This window comes from Argentina silus, assembly GCF_951799395.1.
Source record: "Argentina silus genome assembly, chromosome: 20".
Taxonomy (NCBI): domain Eukaryota; kingdom Metazoa; phylum Chordata; class Actinopteri; order Argentiniformes; family Argentinidae; genus Argentina; species Argentina silus.
The window spans coordinates 5,541,550-5,563,889 of record NC_139674.1 but is presented as its reverse complement, the minus strand read 5'-3'; the positions used below and the strand labels follow the sequence as shown (position 1 = coordinate 5,563,889).

General features: G+C 44.2%; 2 protein-coding genes across 2 annotated transcripts; both read right to left on the bottom strand.

The window, feature by feature from the left end:
- Positions 1-2,662: 2,662 nt before the first annotated feature.
- On the bottom strand, positions 2,663-7,548 carry sypl1 (synaptophysin-like 1). The gene is made up of 5 exons (XM_083691998.1): positions 7,289-7,548; positions 5,703-5,818; positions 4,951-5,155; positions 4,498-4,689; positions 2,663-4,234 (listed from the first exon to the last, which is right to left on the bottom strand). Exons 1-5 carry the CDS (start codon positions 7,358-7,360, stop codon positions 4,103-4,105), a joined length of 717 nt encoding a protein of 238 aa, XP_083548124.1. The 5' UTR covers positions 7,361-7,548; the 3' UTR covers positions 2,663-4,102.
- Positions 7,549-8,074: 526 nt separating this feature from the next.
- Positions 8,075-22,340, bottom strand: nampt1 (nicotinamide phosphoribosyltransferase 1). Its single transcript, XM_083691708.1, has 11 exons — positions 22,204-22,340; positions 17,376-17,532; positions 15,968-16,071; positions 15,148-15,276; positions 12,375-12,533; positions 11,981-12,117; positions 10,962-11,187; positions 10,566-10,685; positions 10,338-10,478; positions 9,985-10,119; positions 8,075-9,829 (listed from the first exon to the last, which is right to left on the bottom strand). Exons 1-11 carry the CDS (start codon positions 22,255-22,257, stop codon positions 9,716-9,718), a joined length of 1,476 nt encoding a protein of 491 aa, XP_083547834.1. The 5' UTR covers positions 22,258-22,340; the 3' UTR covers positions 8,075-9,715.

Here is a 22,340-nt window from a genome sequence, read left to right as displayed (position 1 = left end):
CTGTTGTTGGCAACATTGCATAAGTATTTTACCTGCTTAGCCTGTCCACAACTGAATAGAACAGTCAATGTCCGTCTGCCTCTAACCCTGTGCTCTCTTGTCTGTTTCTTCCACTACTATAGACTTACTTCTGACGTCTGCCTCAGTTCAATCCCCCCCCGTGGCTGTCTGCATTTCTCTCCTATAACAGGGAGGATCTATCAAAAGCCTTCACATTTTATCCTTGTTTCACTGTCTCCTATATGGAGACAGAAGACATTCAGAAATTACATTCCGAATAGTGTGGAGTGCCGTATCACATCCTGTAATTTTCAGCATATCCCATTTGCTGAAACGTTGCAAAACCTTCTAATCTTATAACGTGAAAATGTCTACTTAAAAGGTTGCAGCATGAATGTTCTGACAAAAGATCTACCATCCTTTGACCACAAGAACCTGAAAGTCAACTCCTTAGACAATGTCTGTTTTGTCTCACACTTAGGCATCCATCAAGTTCATCATAGTTTTAATCAACTCCGGCATTTGAATTCAAATGAACAACCTTGAATTTAGACTCCTATGTTCGCATTAATGAAATGACTTTATGATATCTGCTAAATTACGTGTGTGTAGTCTGTCCAAGTACGAACATCAATGTATTACTAAAATGCATTAATGCTATTGTTGTAGAAAGCAAGTATTTAAAACAAAACTGACATGTGTGTGACAATGTCAAAAAGGTTATTATTATTTAGTAAAACACATATACGTTGTCTATACCTCAAAGGATACGGGATGTTATGATGTTACATGCAGAATCAAAGTGTTGCCACAAGGCGTCAGTATAACACCAGAGATTATACTCTATGCATAGAATCAAAGGGTGGACTTGTTTTGCAAACTCTTGATTGTTCTTGTGTTGTAATCGGCTTCCGCGCAATAGGCTACATAGCTTGGTTGGACTTGCTGCTAATAATGTAGGCCTGCCCTGTTTTTGTTGTTTTAAATGTTTCATTTTTTGTGAATGTTTCTAATAGATTAGTGTTGACTGGCATTTGCATATGTTGTGCAGTGATGTATAAAAGCTAGTTCCAGAAGAAACTTATTTATCTTATTTTGGTAGTCGAACAAGTTTAAAGATGTTTTGGATGATAGATAGATAGATAGATAGATAGATAGATAGATAGATAGATAGATAGATAGATAGATTTGCTGGGTAGTTGAAGAAAGTGACAGTCTTTTTATGGTGGTGGAAAAAGTTAAATATGGTTTGATTGGTGGATGACTGGTTGGTTGGTTTATTGGTTATGATAGATAGTTACTGTAGATAGATAGATAGATAGATAGATAGATAGATAGATAGATGAGAAGTTAGATAGATAGATAGACAGATGAGAGAAAGTTAGATAGATGATGGAAATATAGTTAGATGACAGAAGTTTAGATAGATGAGAGAAGGTTATAGATAGATCGATGAGAACGCAAAGCCTAGAATCAATACTAGACAGTGACAGCTGTCTTATGCCTGCACAAATGATGTGAATAAACACACCTGACTAACAAGAAACACCTGTCAAGCCAATTGTCCCATTGCTTTTGGTGCCCTGAAATAGGGAGACTATGTATAAAAAGTAATTTCTAAATAGTGAAACCAATATGTACACAAATACCATCAAATAATAGCTGAGAATCTCTACTTCAGCCTCATAGTAATTGTTTGATTTCTAATACAACTTTTGGAGTATAGACGTATGTATAAATATATGAATATATTTAACTCCTTTGATCAATGCCTTTCACAAAATTTGGTTGTCTGCATGTCATTTTGTGTAACAAAATCACCGTAGCTGATGATGAAAATATAGAACAAAACCAAAAAAAAAGCAGGCTATAATATACCACAGCCTTGTGGGCACAGTAGTGGCGCTGCTCGGACCTTACAGGCTAGCAACACACTACAAACCTCTACAGTATTTCAGGGGGGTATACCTGTTTCCAAGAAAGGGTGTTCGGGGCAGGCACAGAACTCACCTCAATGATGTCAGGTAGTTTTCACATCATCAAAAGGACATATCTCAGATTACAATATCTTTTTTTTTTTTTTAACAAAATTGCCTATTTCAGACCAAAATGTTTGTGTATTCATATACTTATACTTAAAACCTAAACCTCTGATTTTCAGATTAACATGTTTGATTTTGACTGGAGGGGCTTTTTAACAATTCAGCAGTAGACAGATCTACTTCAGCAACAGATAATGTGGAGCCAAAAAGCAGTGCTTTATGCCTCGTGTGCTTGAGTCTCTGTACGGCATACAACAGACCACATGACTGAGGACATACCACTGATTTAAGCCTCAGGAGGATCTCACTACAGACTTATTGCCCTTCGGTTTGGATCCGGGCTCCTCTGCAGGACAATACTGCATCGGCCACCAGCTCAGGCGGATTCACCATAATGTTGTGTTTGTTCTCCAGAGAAACAGCAATCACCGAAGTCACAGGATGGACTAGTAAACAAAAGCTGCATTATGTCTCCAGATGACGTGTCTAAGTATACTTGCGTCAGAAATCTCCACACCTCCCTCGTTCGGCCTGCAAAACAGTTTGGTGAAATTGAAATGACCAGAGAGAGGTAGTAAATCAGAAACTTCTTACATGGGAAAGATATATGACTGACAAAGTGAAATTCATTGGTTTTTATTGGAAAAGAAAAAGGACATTCATAATTTGCATGTTGTAAAGAGGATAGTGGCTGTCTCCCTCCAGAACGAAGGCAAGACAAATGCACAAATATCATTCATAAAGCTATAGTTGGTCTGATGATTGCAAGAGAACAAAGGCATAACCAGTATACCAGACACACATTCAACTTTGGCCTTGGATGCACCAAAATAATCCAAGTTACACTTTTACTATATCAAAGGTAATAACAGAAAAAGAAATCAAACATTCTTTATGGAATCATTATCAAAAAAACAGACACAAACAAATTTGGAACAAAAAGCCAGTACAGTGCACAATGTCTGGCAGTGGTTCAACAACAAAAGTATAGATAGAAAATAAATGTACCACTGAAGAAGCTGTTAAAAAAAAAGAAAAGAAAAAAAAACATCCTATATGAAAACATGTAGAACTCAAGTCTTCTTAATAACAGATAAAATGGAAAATTAATGATATCAAGACAGGAAACGTGTACCTTATTTTCAGTGAGACTGAAGGCAAGGGGTGCTGTACATTCAGCTAAAGGACACAAGAAATGACCAAACACACTCGCTTCTTTTGTGTTTTTAGAAACGTTCAAGTCACTAAATGCAATGGACGGAACCTGAACGCACCTCAGGTTAGGGTTAATGGTCAACCTAGAGACTCCAAGGCCAATGTGCACAGGTACTGTCAATAGGTCAGACACCACAGCATAGGAAAACATACCTGGGGTTTATGTTCTGTAAAGGTACGAGAGGGCACGTGGAGACGTCATTGGCATAGTAAGGCACATGTATGGCTAACTACGACACTGGTGTTCGTATTGATAAGGCACAGGTACTGAAATCCAAAAACGCATAGCTAGACAGTTGGATGTCGTTGCAGGTACTAAAGCTGCATTCAAGTGCTCCTCGGAAATAGGGAACATGGACATTTCACTCGTGAACCTCTGAGATCTCAGAGTTTCCCACTTAGAGCGATCACAGAATTAGCCAATAGGACACTCTATGCAAAATACTACACAAAATCTGGGTGGGAAGGTCAGCGTTTCCAAGGAGCATTTAAATGCACCATTAAACACAGCTATTATGAGACGAGGAGGAGGAGCCAAGCATGGGTAGAGGGTGAGGGGGTGATGGCAGAGTAGAAGAAGCCACACGCTCCCATGATGCTAATAGATGCTAGCCACCACCTGGTCATCACGGACCATGCTAGAGAGAACAGTGATGTTTTACGGCACTTTTAAACCGCAATGTGATTTTCATCACTTAGCTTAACATGAACAAAAATCTCATGGATTTGTTCATCGATTCTGACAACATCGCCACGTTTGTCCTCTTTAGCATGGCCATTTAGTGACCACTGCAACCCCCTGGACTGGTCCCAGGCCCAGGGTGAGTGGTCTGTTTGTGGTGGCATTAGATAGGGGCAGGGACCTGCCCTCTGCCTGTCCCTTGCTGGGCAGAGTACTTCTGCGCGTGCCAGCGGGTCTCCTTGTACACAAACCATGCGTTGCCCGCCCACACAATCATGTTCAGGTAACCAAACACCTGTAGAAACAGACACAGCAATCAGTTAAGTCAAACAGAGACCAGGTGAGAGCAAAAACACACCCTTACTAAACCCAAATTCACACTCCAGGGCTGAACTGAGCTGAGCCAGGCTGAGCTGTACTGGGCTGTTCTGGTTACGCATCCACCAAAGCTGCTGAAACAGTGCTGGTATAGAAAGGGAAATATCAGAGCCTGCACAGTATGTTTCGGGTCGGCCCTGTAGCGTGTAAAGCCCCTATCTATACAATCAAGATACTTGCCACAGAGACGTTGAGGGTGCGCATGTTGGAAAACTCAGTGACTTCGCAAGCCACGTCGGTCTCCTTGCACAGTGCCAGGGTGGAGGCGATGCCCGCGGTCCCGGTGGCATCCTTCACATTCTGCAGGCCCTTGGCCCAGGCAGACGCACACACCAGCCAGAGGAAGGCGAACGCCGCCGTCAAGGCAAAATCCTGTGGGAGAGAGAGAACCCTAGTGGTCAGACCGGCTAGCACACACCATCAACTTCTCTGTATAGTCCTTTGGAGACTCAAGGGTGTAGACATCGCATCTCTACAAGGGTTCCAAAAGGGGTTTTTGGCTGTCCCTGCGGAAGAACCCTTTTTGGTTCTCCCACCCAAAAGGGTTCTCCCCTAGGGACAGTTGAAGAACTCTTTATGGTTCTAGGTAGCACCTTTTTTTCTAGGTGTCAATGGTATCAAACCAGTACTCACAAACATGGGCCCAAAGTCTGAGTCCTTGTAGACGTGCATGTAGCCCAGGTAGACCAGCAATGCCACCATAGAGTACAGAAAGCAGATGATGGCCACACCCACAAAGAACTCTGCAGAAGAGGCGGAGTCGCCCACCAGGTGTGTGACGGCCACAGAGTGGTTACACAGAGTCGTGTTGCTCTCAACCAGAGGAACCTGGGTTAACCTGGTCAAACGCAACAGAGAGCAACTCTACACGGTTAGTATTTCTAACTAACAAGGTTACTGTATTAACTATAACATAACAAAAACAAGATTATATAAATGGGAGACTTTTATAGTCAATGTTACGTTTCACACGCAAGGCGGGAGGGGAAGTTTTTTTGTGAATTTTAACACTGCATTTATAAACATCTGGATCATGTAACAATACAGATAACGCCCCCCTCTCCCCAAGGCTTTCAAGACTGAAAATGAGCTTTGCAGCTGTAACACCAAGATCATTTTATCCCCTGATTTAAGCAAACACATCCTCATTGTACAAACTCATCCAGTGGAAATGAGGAAACAATCTGCTACGCCAATTGGCTGCTCTGTCCTCTAAAGTCCCCGGCCCCCCCCTCCCACCCACACACCTACATTCTCTTTCACACTATCTCAACAATAACATCCACCTGCAGGAAATCAGATAATGCTAACGTGGCCAGGGGCAAGAACGTTGAAGAGGGCCATTGGGCGAGTGGCCTTGACTGGCATCTATGAGTGCCACTTACCTGAAGGGGTAACTAAACGTGGCATTCAGTGTTTCGTTCCTCCCCTCGCAGAAGATGGACACTATATTCCTCCCTGCGTACCCACCACAGCTTCCGAATGCAAATATGGCAGTCAACTGTTTGGGAAAGAAAGAGAGAGATCGTCACGCATGCTGTCTGAGCTGCAGCTAACATTGTTCAAACAGAAATAGCAATGCAACGGGCTAGGTCATCGGTTCCTTTGGTGAATCGGACTAAAGAGTTAATGTATTCTATACCTACCTAGTCTCGCTTGCCAAGACTCATGGGCTCCATGAAATATCACACCCAAAAGTAATCGTCTCCCAGGAATAGACTATCGAATATGGGCATGTTGTACTCTCTCAGCTGATAGTAAAAGGCTGGAAAGGTTTCGAGGGCGATGGAAAGTAAATGGCCATCTCATGACAGGGAGGGCAGGGAATGACAGGGACGCTTTCTTACCCCACACCTTAACAGAGCCTGGATTCCGCATTAAAACTGAAAGGTTTTAAAGCAGGATTTGGTTTAATTTGAAATCTATTCCATACGTTTATGATTTATCCTCTGTGTTCTGTGAGAACATTCTGCGTCAGCACAGCATTCTGATGTATGTTGGCCAAATCTCATGACTCTGACCCTGGACTGTAGGCTGCTGAAGCACCTCCATTTCACAGTGGCGCCTTCTCCAGATGTTTCTCCAGATGTCACTGCCTGGCACTTCCTGTTTACCAACCACCTCCCTGGCTACTCATGTTTCACAGAACAATTAGCGATCAGTCAGCATGCATAGAAGAGATGGCAATCGAAAGGTCTGGGTGTGTCAGATGACTGGGTGTTGCTGCTGTGCCCTATATCCCTGAGGATTGCAACAGGAGAAAACAGCTGAATTGGTAACTCAATTTGCTCCTGCATACACAAGATTCCTTTGATCGAGTTATGCAGGACCAGGGAGTAAACCTGATTAATGATTATTTTCCAAAAATAATGTTTCTCTGGACGACGACATTCATTCTTTCAAGAGAGTATTCAACCCACTGAAAAACTGAATCATAAGTCCGATTTAGTTTTAGAAAACATGTCAGATTTGAGGGCTGCACCTTTTTTCTTCAACTTCTTCTGTATGGCAGTGGTACACTTTACCCAAAGACAGTTCTCACCAAGACAATCATTGTATGCTGCTAGGCATCTGTCAAGTAAATTATTACAGAGAAATTAATGTGTAACAATTGTCTTTAATTTGAAGGGCAGCTATAGGGCTTTGTAACACAAGGACATTTCTGGCCGAACCACATGCCACAAACTCATACTGTAGACTTTCAGTTACAATAAGTTACAGTAAGTGCTACATTATCATATTCTCATAAAAGGATCAAAGAAATGCAAGAAAAGAGAATGAACTGGTCCATGCATACCCTAACTGATGGAAAATTAGTGGTTTACCCTAACTCTGAATGAAATGTAGAATAAGCGGTGTGAAATGAACCCATTCTCAGGCCAGAGCCCCGAACTAGAGTGAAAACCCCTGGCTTGCATTACAACTGTGGAGTAGCGGATTGCCTCCAGTAGGATTTGAAAACCTCACTTACCCATTCCACAAGTTTGATGAAACCTAACGGTTCTTTGAGAGGGGCCAAATTCAGTCGAAATCCCGTCATCATCTCCTACTCCTCGCCTACCTAAATGTTTTCAAAACGAAAATGAAGATTGCAAATCACCAAGTTGATCAGAAAAATCGAGTTTCAGAGTGACGTGGATCTGCGGTCCGCTTGTTGCTGATGCTGTCCCTCCTACGCAAATAACGGAGGCAGTACACTAAGAGAGAGGGAAAAAAAGCTCCAAAATGTGCCCTTCACAAACAGTATAACTTCATCATTCTCTATAAATTACTACATCTACTACTCAAAACTGAAACGAGTGATAAGACTTTAGATGACTCTAGATAACGATTCAGAAGCACCAGCCCACTCTTCAAAAAACACTCCCAAATGAATAAAATGAAGATTAGAAAGTAATCGGTAGGATGTTTTTTTTTCTGTCCTTGGCAGACCTTTCCGTGATATCGGCTCTTCCCACCAAGCTCTGCGCACAGTCGGATCTCCGGTTGTGACGGCAATAAACTCTTCGGTCTCTTGGTCAAGTCGCTACCACCGGTAGCTATTACAGTCATATGACTAGAAACACACCAAACCGCGAATTCTCAAAATTAGATATTAGATATAGATATGCAGCAGTATGCGGTAAAAGCACGGCCTTGTGATTAAGCCTATGCACTCCCATGTAGTCCAGCCTGGCCTCAGCAGTAAGAACACAGAAAGTAATGATAGGTTACCTGAAATCATACGAGACCTTACAAATGAATAGAGAACACTGGAAACAATAAAGGTTTTTTTTATTCAAACGTTCACACACAAGTTCTAATTGTTTAAGTCTTCAAAAATGTGATTTAAATATAATTTAATTAAATGGTTGTGCATTGAGGAAACAGACTGTTTTGACAGCAGCTAGAAAAGGGAATGGTTTCACCTTTTTCACTGAACCATAAAAAAAGTCAAACATTTCCGCAAATTGACAGGGTGGTATTTTAATGTGTTGACAACATTGATTGCAACAGTAATGTTAGTTAAAATATCAGATAAGTTGTGGGAAAGAATTTGGGACAACCAGCATATACATAAAACAAAAACAAAAAATAGAATTCACCAATATCACACTCTCAAGCATTCACAAAAGACTATACACAAACATGTGCTACAAGCTGACCACGACACCAGTCATACTACAACCAACCAGTTTGGAGGATTCTGTTGGTATAAAATGGGCATTAGACAAAGAAAATAATAACATATCTATTCCTCCCTAACCTGCCCTCCCCCTCATCGAAAGTAAGTTGTTATATACATAAGTGAGAAGGCAGTTTTGGCCGCATCATTGTAAATATAGATATTTACTGCAATAATTCTGGCAATAATAACCATTGTCATACAAAATAACGTTTTTTTGAGGTACGAACCAAGACAGTATCAAAATAGTAAAATCAAGCTTCACTAAAACGTTCCCCATAATTCAAAAACAGCGAGAATCTCAAAACAGATGGTTAACAGGAATGAGTAATTGTACACAAATAAAACGCTGACAAAAACAGAGAGACTCGACTATGGCATTACTTTTTTTTAGACAGTGTTTCAGAAACATGATTCGCTTTTCAACCTTCTTGGCCACATTTGAGCAGTCTTGTCTCTAGCGGGGAAAAATCTATATTCTCTTAATATAATAATAATATAATAATAATATTATTATATACTATATTCTCTTAAAAAAAAAAAGGCCAACAAAGTAAAGGAAGAGTGCGCTCACCCCTGATCGGCAAATGTATTTGCATAAAGGAATACAATAATCCTTTAAAGAAAGAAACTGTCTGCACGCACGCACACACACACACACACACACACACAGCAACATTTAACATGTACTTCTCAGTCCTGCCGCCACACAATGTTCTGTTACTTTCATTAACACAGTATACACACAGCATCTCCTTTCCTGCGAAGATCTGTGATCAATTATAGCGACACTTGGTCATATACACACCGTTACATAACCGTAGTTAAATGATTTACATACCATGATATCATTTCGTCCATCACTAAACAGACACAGCTAAGTAGATTCTGACATTTTTAAACAGCTCTGTACATAAAACACAGGGTACAGTCAGTGTGGATGTGTCCTTCTCTCTCTATCTCTCAATCCTCTCTCTCTCTCTGTCTGTCTGTCTGTCTGTCTGTCTGTCTTTCTCCCCCCCCCCCCCCCCCCCCCTCTCTCCCTGGGTGGGGGTGTTTCAGGTTTCAGGTGTGGGTTTCGGACATGTGTGGGTTCTAATCTCCTCCTCTCCGGTGGAGGACAGTGCTTTGTAAGGGGGAGGGGGTTGGGGGTTATTAGTAGTGCGCTGCCTCCACTGGGGGTGGCGGACGTTCGGGGTCAGGGGGTCAGGGGTGAAAGGGGAGTGCTACTACTCAGTGAGGGAGCTCCTCCAGCTCGCTCTCTTTGAGCTTGGCATTGTCTCTGACCTCATCGAACGTGTACGTTTTGACGATCTTCCCGTTCTGAAACACTGTGTGCAGCAGATCCTACGGAGAGAGAGAAACACAAGAGGGACGTTATTAAGTACATTTAATGTTAAAACATTCTTTTATGGTCGTCATCGTAAGTAAAAAGGGTAAGGACCCAAAGCAAGGGTTGATTTCTGATTGGGGGGCGTAAGATGTTAAAAACTTTAACTTACTACTCCGTACTCCTCCAGATCCCCCTTTCCCTCCTCCAGTGTGACGAAGTCTCCGCTCTGCGTCCGGTGCAGAGACAGACGTCCCTTCTTTGACCGCTTGTTGGGATCTGCCACTGGGTCTTTGAACACGTTCACCTACGATTGGAACAGTTAACATTTACATTCAGTTTCAATTGTCTTTTTCAGTGTGAAGGTAGTGTGTGTGTGTGTGTGTGTGTGTGTGTGTGTAGAGTCACACCTACAGTACGAGGGAACATTCAACATTTACATCAAGTTTCAGTTGTCTTTTCATCATGAAGGTAGTGCATGTGTGTGTGTGTGTGTGTGTGTGAGAATAGAGTCACACTGCTCACCCCGAGCCCGTTGGTGACCACGTAGCTGCACTTGAAGGAGCAGTTCAGCAGGTCCCTGGTCAGTTTCTGCAGCAGAGCCCCTCCGGAGCCAAATGCAATGTTCTCAATGCTCCACTTGTGTTGCTTCATCCCCTCCACTATCTGTAGACAGAGATAGATACCAACTGTTAACACTCATGTACATGTGTGTGTTTGTGTGTGTGTGTGTGTGTGTGTGTGTGTGTGTACCTCTTGCAGCGTGTTGATATCCACTCCATCCCCCTGGATGACTCTGATGTAGGGCGGCAGCACCTTATAACCCTTAGAGTTCTCCGTTGGCAGGAACTTCTTACCCAGGATCTCCAGCACCTGAGGAGAGGAAGAGGACAAGAGGGTCAGAGGTCACACAGCCATACAGGACCCACTGGTGGGCGCTCCGAGAACACTGTCTGGTGCCTATTAGGGTTGAGCCGATATTTAACATTATGGCATATCGTGATGTGTGCAGCATATTGTGATATTGGGAGCATATCATGAGTCAGGCCTGTAGTACCATCAGGACTATGTCTAGGGGGGGATTGAGTTGGGGTTAAGACAGGCCCATATTCAGGTCTTGAGTTAGGGTTAAGTTAGGCCAAATAGTACCTTCAGGACTGTGTCTAGGGGGTTCCCAGAGTCGGGGCGGACCACCAGGGGTGCGTCAGCGCTGCGGGACTCGATGAGACTCCTGAGGTCCTCCCCCCAGATCTTCTCACAGGCGTTGTAAATGTCGTAGCTGTCACTGACGATGGACACGGGCACATTGGGGAACTGCTTCACGATGTGCTCAAACGCATCCCTCTCGTGGTCCTTACCCCACGCGGTGATGGTGCTAGAGAGAGAGAGAGAGAGAGAGAGAGAGAGAGAGAGAGAGAATACTGAATACCCCCTGGTCACTGGTCAGCCCTATATGAAAACCCACCACAAGAGGGCATCTGTATCAATGTTTTGAGACAGAATCTAATGGCCAAACAGTGTGCTGTAGCTCTCTTTTTTGTAATACTTTTAATTGCAGATTCATTTGGCTGTTGTTCCTCGAACAATTCCTAATTGAGCTAATTTTTGGAGAGCCACAGCAAGGGTTGTGTAGAAAATAGGTCTTCTCTGTTTTTTCTTTTTAATAAATTATTGAACATTTTTCAACTTTGAAAGTGTCCTGTAGGCTGTGTAGATGGTTTTTTTGTAGACTTTCTATAGGCACTGTACTGGTATGTCTAAATATATTTAGCATGACATTTTTCACTTATTGGGCAATTGTGTGACAAGGTTTTGTGCATCCTATGAAAAAACACAGTGACTTCTCAGAGTATGAAATTCGTGGAATGACAGATTATGTAAGAGGACAGCTCTAGCCAGTCCCAGAATGCACTGGGGCAGATGAAGGGTGCATTCGAGCAGTAGTAACTGCCCTTGTGTACAGTAACTCTGCTGAACACATACATCTTTATGTGTGTGTGTGTGTGTGTCTATACACATTGTTATCAATAGCCTTGACACAGAGACACTGCACATGACAATATATGAAGCCAACATCACATCCATCCAAGCATCCAAGCATCCATCCAAGCATCCATCCATAAGAAAATAACGAGAGACGGCATATGGAAACAGTCTCCTCTCTGTACCTGTGTTCTGCCGCGGGCACAGAGAAGCCTGGCACGGGGTCTTTGGTGCCGTAGTACTTCTTAATGACACCGATGCCAGCCACTGTATCTGTGCCCTTGAAGTTGACCAGGTGGGCAGAGGCTCCAATACCTGCGGTCTGAAACCAGAAAGAGAGGGGTGTATTTTTATGTTTACACAAGGCTGAATCTATTCTGGCCACCACCCATTTCCATGAGTACATTGATGCATAAATACAGGCAACCGCTTGGGATATTTCTGTAGGCAGTATGTATCCGTCTGCTGTGTTTGTAGAGTCTGCCAAACACATTTCCTCACAGATAATAAAGTATTCTATTCTATTCAGAGTATCTGTCAGGAATATTGACTTTTAGGTTGGCACTGTAGGCTCTGTACCTCTTGTGAAGACACTCCTCTGTAGCCAAAGTCATGCAGCTTGTACTCCAACTTCTCCAAGTTCCCAGAGGTCTCTAGGAGATACTGTGCCAAGATCTTCTTCTGCTCCCGTGAGTTGGTCGCCACGGTGATGGGATACCAGATCTGGACCAAGATGGTCTAGGAGGGGAGGCAGAAGGGAAGGGGAAGGGGGGGGGGGGGGGTAGAGGCGTGGTCATTGGTTAACAAAAGGGTCAGCAAAGAGATAGTATGACGAGCTAGCTAGCTAGTACATGAGTCAGCAAGAAGGACAGCAGGTGGTGAGAACAGCTCTGGGGAGGGGCCTCTGGGAGAGAAAACAACCCTGTTCTCCTGGTGACCCGAGTCGTCCAACCCTCCCCTGTCTCCAGCCCCCAGACGCCTGTGCCTTGGTTTCAGGATAACAAAACACAGCACAACCCCCAGTGTAGTCAACCGGAACTTGAACCCAAAACCAACCCCTTAGACCGGGCCCTTTATCCTGCTGGGTGCTGGGGTGTGCTGGACAGGCTCAGGGGGCTCAGGGAGCTGAGGCATGGGCCACATTCCCTGGGAAAAGCTGCGGGGAGAGAAGCGCCTCATGTCAACATGGAGTCTGTCTGGGGGATTCTGCACGTACCCAGGCCCAGGACAGAGTTACCTTAGCTGGGGGCTGCTGCCAGGGACATAGGCCCCGGGGCTTTGTTTAGGACTAGTCATCACTGAATGGGCAAGTCAATATTATCACACCGTGTCTGAGCGTGTGTGTTTAGCAAGACTTCTCAAAAAGCTATGATGTGTGTGTGTGTGTGTGTGTATGCATGCGTGCACATGTGTGTTTGACCTGTCTGGAGGCTCACACACACCATGAGAACCCAGGGCAGGAGGGAGGGTCATGGACTACGCATGGATGACCTCTTCCAACTCAAAACAACAAGATCTGGGTTCCATTAAGATTCTTCTGCCTTTCTACATACACTCTGGCGACACCTTGATGTATGCACTGTCTATAAGATATTAAAAAAATAATAATAATAAAGGAAATCAATCCAGAAATGTCAAGGAACCGGAGCCCTACTGTTGCTTGAGTTGATGTACCATCACAGGGCTTGTAATGACATGGTGACACTGTAGAGGCCACTCCAGAGCACACCGGTATGGCGCTATCAGAGTCACATGCTCCCAAAGCATAATATATAATCTGTATTCATGTGACACCGTCACAAACCAGGGTTTCCACCTCAAACTGCTGACATGAGAGAGGGCTTGGCTGGCGTACAAGTACTCTGCCCTCAGAATCCCAGCGGGGGCACCCCCACACACATGCACACACACGCACGCACACACACATACTTACACGCACACGCACACACACACACAGTTGGAGAGAGCTATATTGCTTCTACCAGTCCATTCCTTTTAAATCTATGAGGGGGGAAGTGTACGACTATACACTTCGGGAGAAGGGTTGAGAATCGGACCATCAGCCAGTGTCTCCCCAGAGCCAAAACAGCGCCGATAACAAGCCGGGTGTCCCTGGCCTAGTGACGTTATGCTCCGCAGCCCAAGGACGCCAGCGGAAGGAAGGCAGCTCCATTCATCAACCGCGAAGACGGACTGCGACGTGCCACTGCGGCGTCCACCAGCCCAACTATCCTCTCAAGAGTCACACAAGACAAGACGAAGACGCGCTACTTTAGAAGACGAGGCCCTCCTGGTGTATAAACCACCAGAGAGCGGCTAGAAGCAAACCATCCTTGGCACACACAAGACACTTCCAGTAAATTACAGGGTGAATGCCTCTGTGCAAACAGGCTTAGAGAGAGCAGGGAGAGCCAGGGTATCAAAGTGAAAGGTGTGACCGCAGGGAGAGATTGACGGCTCTCATCGTAAATGAATTCAATCCAGTCGAGTCACCGTGACTGCGGATGCATCACGTTAGCGGTGGCAGGATGGCAAGGCCGGTCAGGAGGAGACGAATGAAGGTGAATATCGTCTATTCAAGACCAGGCACAAGCTCAGCAGGGCTCCTCTGAAAAAGACACCTTGGGTCTCAGTAGGACCCCCCCCCCCCCCCTGCCTAAAATAAAGGTTTCCTAAAAAGAAATCTCATCAGACGGCCACATGGACTGGATAGGTAGTAGGCCTACAGGTCATAGTATTTCTTCCAGTAGTACAGTACAACACTACCAGAGTACAGTGTGTAGGGTCGGGCGATATCAACATTTACTTATTCGCAGTATTATTGTTGATATAGGTAGACGCTGGGACATGACGTCACACCGTGAAAACAGAGCTTTCATCAAAGTTTCATCAGAGACATGGTCGTGGGCAACAGCGAACGAGAGCGTCCGCTTGTTTCACTGCCCCCCGACATATGATGTCAGAGCACATGCACCAATCGCATTCAACTCTACAGTGTAAATTCTCTAGTCTCTGGCAGTGTCAGCATGCTCATTTTGCTATATGTTTTCCATATCCCAGAGTCTACCTTTAAGATGATATCGTTAACTGCTGAAGTATCTTTTAATTGCTGAAGTATTTTTTTGGAAGCAAAAATGACTGGACTGGAGTGTATGTCTATTGTAAATAATTTGGTAAAACAAAGAGAGATATGTTCACCGCCAGATCCTTTTAGCTAAAGCATGATGGTGCAATGCATCTGACACGTCATTATTCAATGTGTTTCATTATGTTTTAATTGTATCTGTCCCTACTCAAATGAACTATTCCTATTTTACAGAAAGACTGTGTTTGTTGAGGTCCTCTCTCTCACCTCCACCCAGTTGGTGAGCCAGTAGCACTCGGGGTCCGTGCTCTCCACGGTAAACAGGACGTTTCCCCGCGGGATCACACTTCCCTCCGGCACCGCCTTGATCTCGATGGGCAGGTGGCCGTTGTACTTCTGTAAACAGACAAACAAAAACACGATTGTTAGCAAGCCGAAGCGGCTGCCCTAGCCATACCATAGTCAGGAATACGTCGTTGTCACCGATATACTTTTAGTTTTTACACCATACAAGTGAAATATCATAAAATGTCATGCCTCAGTATCTAAATTAAAACATTGTTTGAGTAACATAAAACTGACCATGCCAGGGCCTACATACAGTGCCCTGCGTAAGTAATGGGACAGTGAAGCATTTTCCTTATTATCCTTTTGGCTCTACACTCCAAAAGTTGGGAATTTAAATCAAATAACTACTATGTAGGTTAAAGTAGAGATTGTCAGCTCTTATTGGATGGTATCCAAAGTTTAGAGTGTAGAGCCAAAAGAAGAAAAAATGCTTCACTGTCTGATAACTCACACAGGGCACTGTGTGAAAACAGTGTTTTTCTACGTTCTGTAGTAAAAAAGATACAACAACAAGGTCAGAAGATGGCATGTTTTTTTTCAGTGATTTTCAAAAACTGGAAACTTAATAATAATAATAATAATAATGAAACAAAAAAGATCCCCAATGACATCATAGTGAATGGTGGAACTACTGTTGCCATATATCTAATACCCATCCATCCTTAGATCTACATGAAGTGCCTAGGGAGTAGGAGGTAGGGGCAGTAGGGGTCGGTTTGGCATTGGGCAGCATCAGTACCTCCAGAATGTAGGTCCATCCTTTAACGTTGAAGACGTCATCCTGGAAGTGTTCCCTGTACACCTCCTTAGCCTCCTGGATCTTCTCAGTAGTCACCACCTTCCCTGAGGGGGGGGGGGGGGGGGGGGGGGGGATTGGTTAAAGCAACAGGAACCCAGATACAGTTCGGTCCCTCTGTTATTGAATTAGGAGCGTCTCTCACACTGTGACAGTGAGTCTTTGTCCTTTCAGGATGGCGTATGCACACTCAGTCACTCAGACTCTGCTGGCCTGCTTAAAGAGGCACGCGCACACACACACACACACGCACACACACACACACACACAGTCTCACACACACGCACACGCACACGCACACACACACACACACATAACAGCAACTAACCAACCACACGTCATCTCATGCAAGCCCAACACACTGAGAACTGTCTTTCTCAGTGTGTTGGGCTTACGTGACGTGACGTGACGTGACGTGACGTGCGGCTTACAGAGCCAAAAAGCTTGACCGCTCCCTGTCGCGATGAAAGTGACAACCATAGTAAACAGGAACAGAGTGAGTTCTACTCCTCGAGTTCAGGCCGTTTTTAGTATTATTATTGTTCTGAATTAATGCTCCTGCGCAGCTGGCCTTTCTATTGCAGAGGGGTGAGAGAGCAGATGTTCCTTTGTCTCCTCGCTCGCCCCCTCAGCACTCTCTCTCTCTCTCCCTCCCTCTCTCCCTCCCTCCCTCTCTCACCTAGCTCCTCACCATGAAATACATTTCAGATGGAGGGGAGAGGGAGAGGGGAGGGAGTATATTCTCCTCTGGATTCCTGAGGTGGGATATCTCAGCTAAGCCCCCCGACAACAGCCCCTCAATCCCCCCACAGACTGACTGAGGGACAGAATAGGAGGTTTGGGGCCCCGTTCCACTTCTTTGAAAGAAATAGCCTCCTTCTTCCTCGGAGTAGGCTAATCATGGATCGGACATAACAGGGTTGGAAAAACTGTCGTGTGAAATCCTAGATAGCTCTGTGAGATTTTAATACAGTCAAATTGTGTGAGATCAGGGATTACTGTGCTTCAAGAGAGGTGAGAGAAATGTTTAAAGTTTTGGGGGGAAAAATGCCCTAGTCCAGTCTACGCTGTTGAGAGGTTTCTCCTTCTTAGCCAAGCCTCTATGATCAATTGTAGACTCTAAAATCTCGGGCCCATCACATGAGAGTGATACTGCTGTGAATCAGTAATTTCTCTACACTATAAGGACTTCTAGTGAAATGGCCTCTAAGAAATAAATCAAAGTTTCTCAGACCTCCAGATCTCAGGAAAGGTCGGAAACATGTTAAACCAACTGATTCTGGGGTGAATTTAGGCCTATGCCTTCAAGTTTGAGTAAAGGAGTGATTGGCACACTCAATGTAATTCTTACCTTTTAAGTATTTGTGGAGGATATACTGCAGCCCATAGAAAACAGTTTTGTCATATTTGACTTTTCTGTTCTTGGTGGAGTCAGTTTTCCTCTCACGACACTCGAAGTAGGAGTACACTTTACTTGTGTTCGGTGGGTACTGCTTGTAATGTGTCACCTGAAATGAAATAGAAATAGGAGAGACAACGTCAATATCTACAAGATATACATATATGTGCGTGTGTGTGTGTGTGTGTCCATGTGCGTGTGTGTGTTACTGAGAAGGGCTCAAGTTCTTTAGTATCATCTTCACCTGTACACTTAGTATTTTTTTTTTTTTTTTTTTACACTTAGTATTTTTTTTTATTTTTTCCCCCTGTATAACTAATCAAAGGATTAAAGTAAATGAAAATAGATGTGCGCCCTCAGGCGTGGTGAATTCAATACACAGTGAGTGCTTCTTCAGTAATAGCCTACTGTACTTCATGGTTTTGCTCTCGTTTTCCTGACAGGAGATTGCTAACAGACGTTTCGTAATGACCAGGAAGTTGTGTTTCACATCACAATGTTGTGAAATAGCCTAGTGAAATGTCAGCCTCTCAGGGTATGATTAGTTACAAAGGCAGCCCGACATCAAACTACCCCAGTGTACACACAGTGTGCACACACGCACAGACGGACGGACGGACGGACGGACGGACAGACACCGGGGAGTTTAGTCTCTCATATCGCTGTGATGTTGTGGGACCAGGGTCAGTAGGCTGTGTGTGTAGAGGATTGAGTCTCAGATGACACTGCACTACTGACACTGAAAAGAGTCAGAGAGGTGCATCAGGCAGAGGTGTGTCTGGGCCTGTCCATCTGTACAACAGGGGGACATCTAGATTTAGAGACATAGAGATGGACACACCAACGACTGTTCCCACCAGCCAACCAATTAAAGACCCCCGCCCCGCCTCCCTGGGTAAATCATGCATTGAGGTCAATGAGAGATTTGCGCCAATCGGTGAGTTACGCACGGAGATCTCGAGATAGGATTTCGACCGAGGTCATCATCTCATCCCAAACCCTTAGTAGTAGGCACATTAAGTCGAGAGTGAGCATCTCAAATGACATCATTGTGTGGCCTACAGTGCACTTCTTTTGACCAGATTCAACGAAGAAAAAGTTGTGCACCTGCTGGCGTTTCCGAGGGAATAGGGTGTCATTTGGGTCGCTGGCCTTGATACTGGTACTACGTGACTATGCTGGCCTAACTCACATCACCTGGGGTGAGGATGGACACTGATGTGACCGGAGAGAGTTCCAATGTTGAAGCTCTGGGCTGACAGTGACCGCAGCTCCCCTCACTCCCCCCAGGGTCTCTCTCTCTCTCCCCCGGGACTCTCTCCCCCCTGGGACTCCCCTCACACAGATGCAACACCTTCTATTTCTGTTTTCCCTCCAGCAGAGAGACTATCCTAAAAGCTTAGGCATGCTTGCAGAGGCCGGCTAACCCACGCCTGGGTAGATAGCACCAGGAAAACACAGGCATGTGTGCTTAATATCTGCGTTGGGGGGGAAAACAGAACATAAATTACCGGCTGTGAACCAGATGGAACTCTAAATACAAGCAAACAAAGAGGGATGAGCAAACAGACCACTTATGCTTTTATTGCTAGCTATGTATGGTCACAGTGGCATATCTCTGCAGTGGTGCTACTGACATAGTACTCACTCCTGGACTCTCTTTGGCTCTCTCTGTCTTTCACTCTTTTTGGGAATTCAGGTTCTAAATGTGAGTCAGCTTAACAGTTCCACTGACCCGCTCCCTGTCCTTTCTCTAGGCTTTAGTGGCTTGAAGCCAGATGGACAAAGTGAAGTTAGTGTCACACACATGCACACACACACGCGTGCGCGCGCACAGATCCATGGTGATGCCCCTATCTACCGTGCATGCCTGCATCTCCTGGGAGAGAAAACACTGTGTGTCAGTCAGTCAGGCAGTCTCACACACACACACACACACACACACACACACACACACACACACACACACACACACACACACACACACACACACACACATATATATATATATATATATATATATATATATATATATATATATATATATATATATATATAAATATATATCGGAGCACCAGAGCCAATATCTGCCTTTTACAGAAATATCTGTATCGGGACATATTCCACCAATAGTGTGAAATATGGCACATCACCAAAGATGTGCATCAGCCTCACATTCTTGAATTATTGAAAATCTGTGTAATTACTGGAAATGACAGTGGTTGGCAACCAGGAAGTGCAGGGGGTATTCTAACAGTCTGTTTTAAGAATGATTTTCACAGTGGATGTTTATATTTTTGTAAATGAAATGAATAACAAAAATAATTCAGTAGATGATCAAGCGGTATCACAGCATGTTATATTGAACAGCAAATCACTGATATCAATATGCAGTGCACTGAACATGTGAAATTCTTTGTGCACATACAATTATTAAATGTTGCTCTATTTATCAATGGAGATCATTTCAGGTCATTATTGAGATATGGATTTCTTTCCTAATCAGCATTAAGAGCATCTTTTTGCAATTGTTTTCATATGAAGTGCTAAAAAGGAACTCTGAAAAAAAACAATAAAAAAAACACTAAAAAATAACAGTATCAGTCAGAATCTAGTCCTAACAGGCCAAAGAGTTGGTATGAGATTGACTATGACATTGAGATTTCCTGGTAATAGGCCAATACTGTATCAACAGTGCAGAGTGAGTAGGCTGAGGACACGTAGTCCCCTGGGGACACTGATCTTAGGTCAGTTTTGTATTTCTCCCCTAATGGTAAAGGTTAGAATTTGTCGAGGGTAAACTCTAGATCTATGCCTATAGGCAACTCAGTTGTGAGTCAGCCATCCCATCCCACTGTAACCTCTGACAACTGAGATCTTCTGATGGTTCCGCCTGTCAGTGGCTGTTGCATGGGGCCAGTCAGCCTGAATGTGATGCGTGTCAAGCAAATCAAGCAAATCAACCACTAAGGTTTTTATTGATTAGCTTTAGCTGCTAGATATGAATGATCACAATAGCATCTGTCGACTAAATGTCAGTCAGCTCAACAGTTCCACTGACCCCTCTCCCCGTCCTTCCTCTAGGCTATAGTGGCTTGAAGCCCAATGGACAAAGTGAAGTTAGTGTATGTGTGTGTGTGTGTGTGTGTGTGTGTGTGTGTGTGCGCGTGTGCTCCATGGATACAGGAATAAAATACAAACACACGGAAGCATTCTTCATACAATTAGAGATGTGCACCTGGAGTACTTTGTGTTTGTTAGTGGAAAAGGGAACTCTGCCAGACATTAGTGTTTGTCCATTGTTTGTCTAGTGCAGATGAAGAGTGGGGGTCAAACAGGGATAACACAGAGAATAAGGCCCTGAGCTCACGGACATAACAAACTACACCAGGACAACAGTGTATCTCTTAATGAGTTAGGGGAGGCAGAAATCGGAGGACAGGCTCATTGTAATGCAAGGAATGTATGAGGAACTGTATCAAACACGCAGGTTTAAAACCATTCCTCATTCCATTGCATGCGTTATAATGAGCTCGTCCTCCCATTTCTGCCTCCACTGCTATGAGTCATATACTGTGCATGATATAACAACAATCAATAGTACATTTAGTCTTACAGGCCATGTCTATCTACCTGAGTCAAACAGGATCGTTGCACAAGAGAGAGAAACACACAATAAGGAAGTGGAAAATGAGTTATATTATGCATTTATCAAAGTAAATGTGCAATTATGTGAAATGATTAGCACTCCGGTCATCAAGTTCAGTTTCCCTCCCTCTCTCTCTCCCAGTTTAAAAATCACTCCATGTCCTCCCAGATGTTGCCTTGAGCCCAGCTATCAGAATGTCCTCTATATGCCACCGTACACTCACACAGGGTTGCTGCACAGGGGCCAAATGCACGCCCAGTCATGCTTGCTTACCACAGACCATAGAACAGCAATCACACCAAGAACCAGGTTGAATGATCACACACAAATCATCGTCCCTGGTAAAGACACCCAGTTCTACTAGACGCTTTATTCTATAATAAGACTGTAAGACGTTAAAAAATCATGGCAAAATATTTGATGGAAATAAAAAATGTCAATATACTCAATACATAAAAAGGAGCCACATTTATAAGATATACATATTTGGTGTGCAGCAGCACTCCTTTCTTGTCGTCATTATGGAAAAAGTGCTGCACAAACAGAATTGTCTCAAAGCCAAAGGATAGGCTCTCAACAAAGTTTCGCTTTTGATTCAGGCCATTTGCATTGATAGGAACATGCTAAATATGTAGCTATGATTGGCCTGTTATTAGCTAGCTTTGTCTTTCACTTAGCCCTCCCAAAGAGGGTTTGTAATGTGTCCTCTTTGGCCATCCCTCGGGTTGCACAGCCCTCCATTCAAGCAAGCTACCGCCTTTTCAATTAGCGATCACTCCCCCCCTCGTCTTATTCGCTAGCATGTTGGCTAACTGCTATCATCAGAGTACTTTGCAAAACGAAACGTGAACATCATTGTGTGGCGTTAAATTCGCTGGTGGTCATTTCGTTCATCATCCAGGATGAAATGAACCAAAGCAAGGATGCTTCTGAATTTGGTACTCCGTTTCTACCTGCCCTCTCTCCTCCCATTTGGCCTAGCGAACAGACAGACAGAGAGCGACCAAGGCAAGCGTGATGGCCTTGGAAGATGAAACCACCTTGAGTTATTTATTTTCATTCAAGGACCCATGCACGAATGAACCCCGCAGCCTGGACGGTCCCACCAACACTTAGGCGTCGACCACTCACCTTATAGGAATCGGTAGCCAACAATATATTGAAATCGGCGTCTCTGTGCTCCATCTTCCCCTTGGTTTTAGTCAGTCGCGTCTGTCAGTATTGTTGCGCTGTGCTGCCGGGGAATTCACAACCTAGCTCCGTCGCTG

What these genes read in the sequence shown, in the direction of transcription:
- sypl1 (XM_083691998.1), bottom strand. Translation starts at nt 7,360, where the DNA reads ATGATGACGGGATTTCGACTGAATTTGGCCCCTCTCAAAGAACCGTTA. An exon ending in TCATCAAACTTGTGGAATGG is followed by an intron (nt 5,819 to 7,288) that starts GTAAGTGAGGTT and finishes TTTCCCAAACAG; the next exon opens with TTGACTGCCATATTTGCATT. An exon ending in GCACCCTCAACGTCTCTGTG is followed by an intron (nt 4,235 to 4,497) that starts GCAAGTATCTTG and finishes CTGTTTCTACAG; the next exon opens with GTGTTTGGTTACCTGAACAT.
- nampt1 (XM_083691708.1), bottom strand. Translation starts at nt 22,257, where the DNA reads ATGGAGCACAGAGACGCCGATTTCAATATATTGTTGGCTACCGATTCC. An exon ending in TGGCTACCGATTCCTATAAG is followed by an intron (nt 17,533 to 22,203) that starts GTGAGTGGTCGA and finishes ATTTCATTTCAG; the next exon opens with GTGACACATTACAAGCAGTA. An exon ending in ATATCAACACGCTGCAAGAG is followed by an intron (nt 10,479 to 10,565) that starts GTACACACACAC and finishes CTCTGTCTACAG; the next exon opens with ATAGTGGAGGGGATGAAGCA.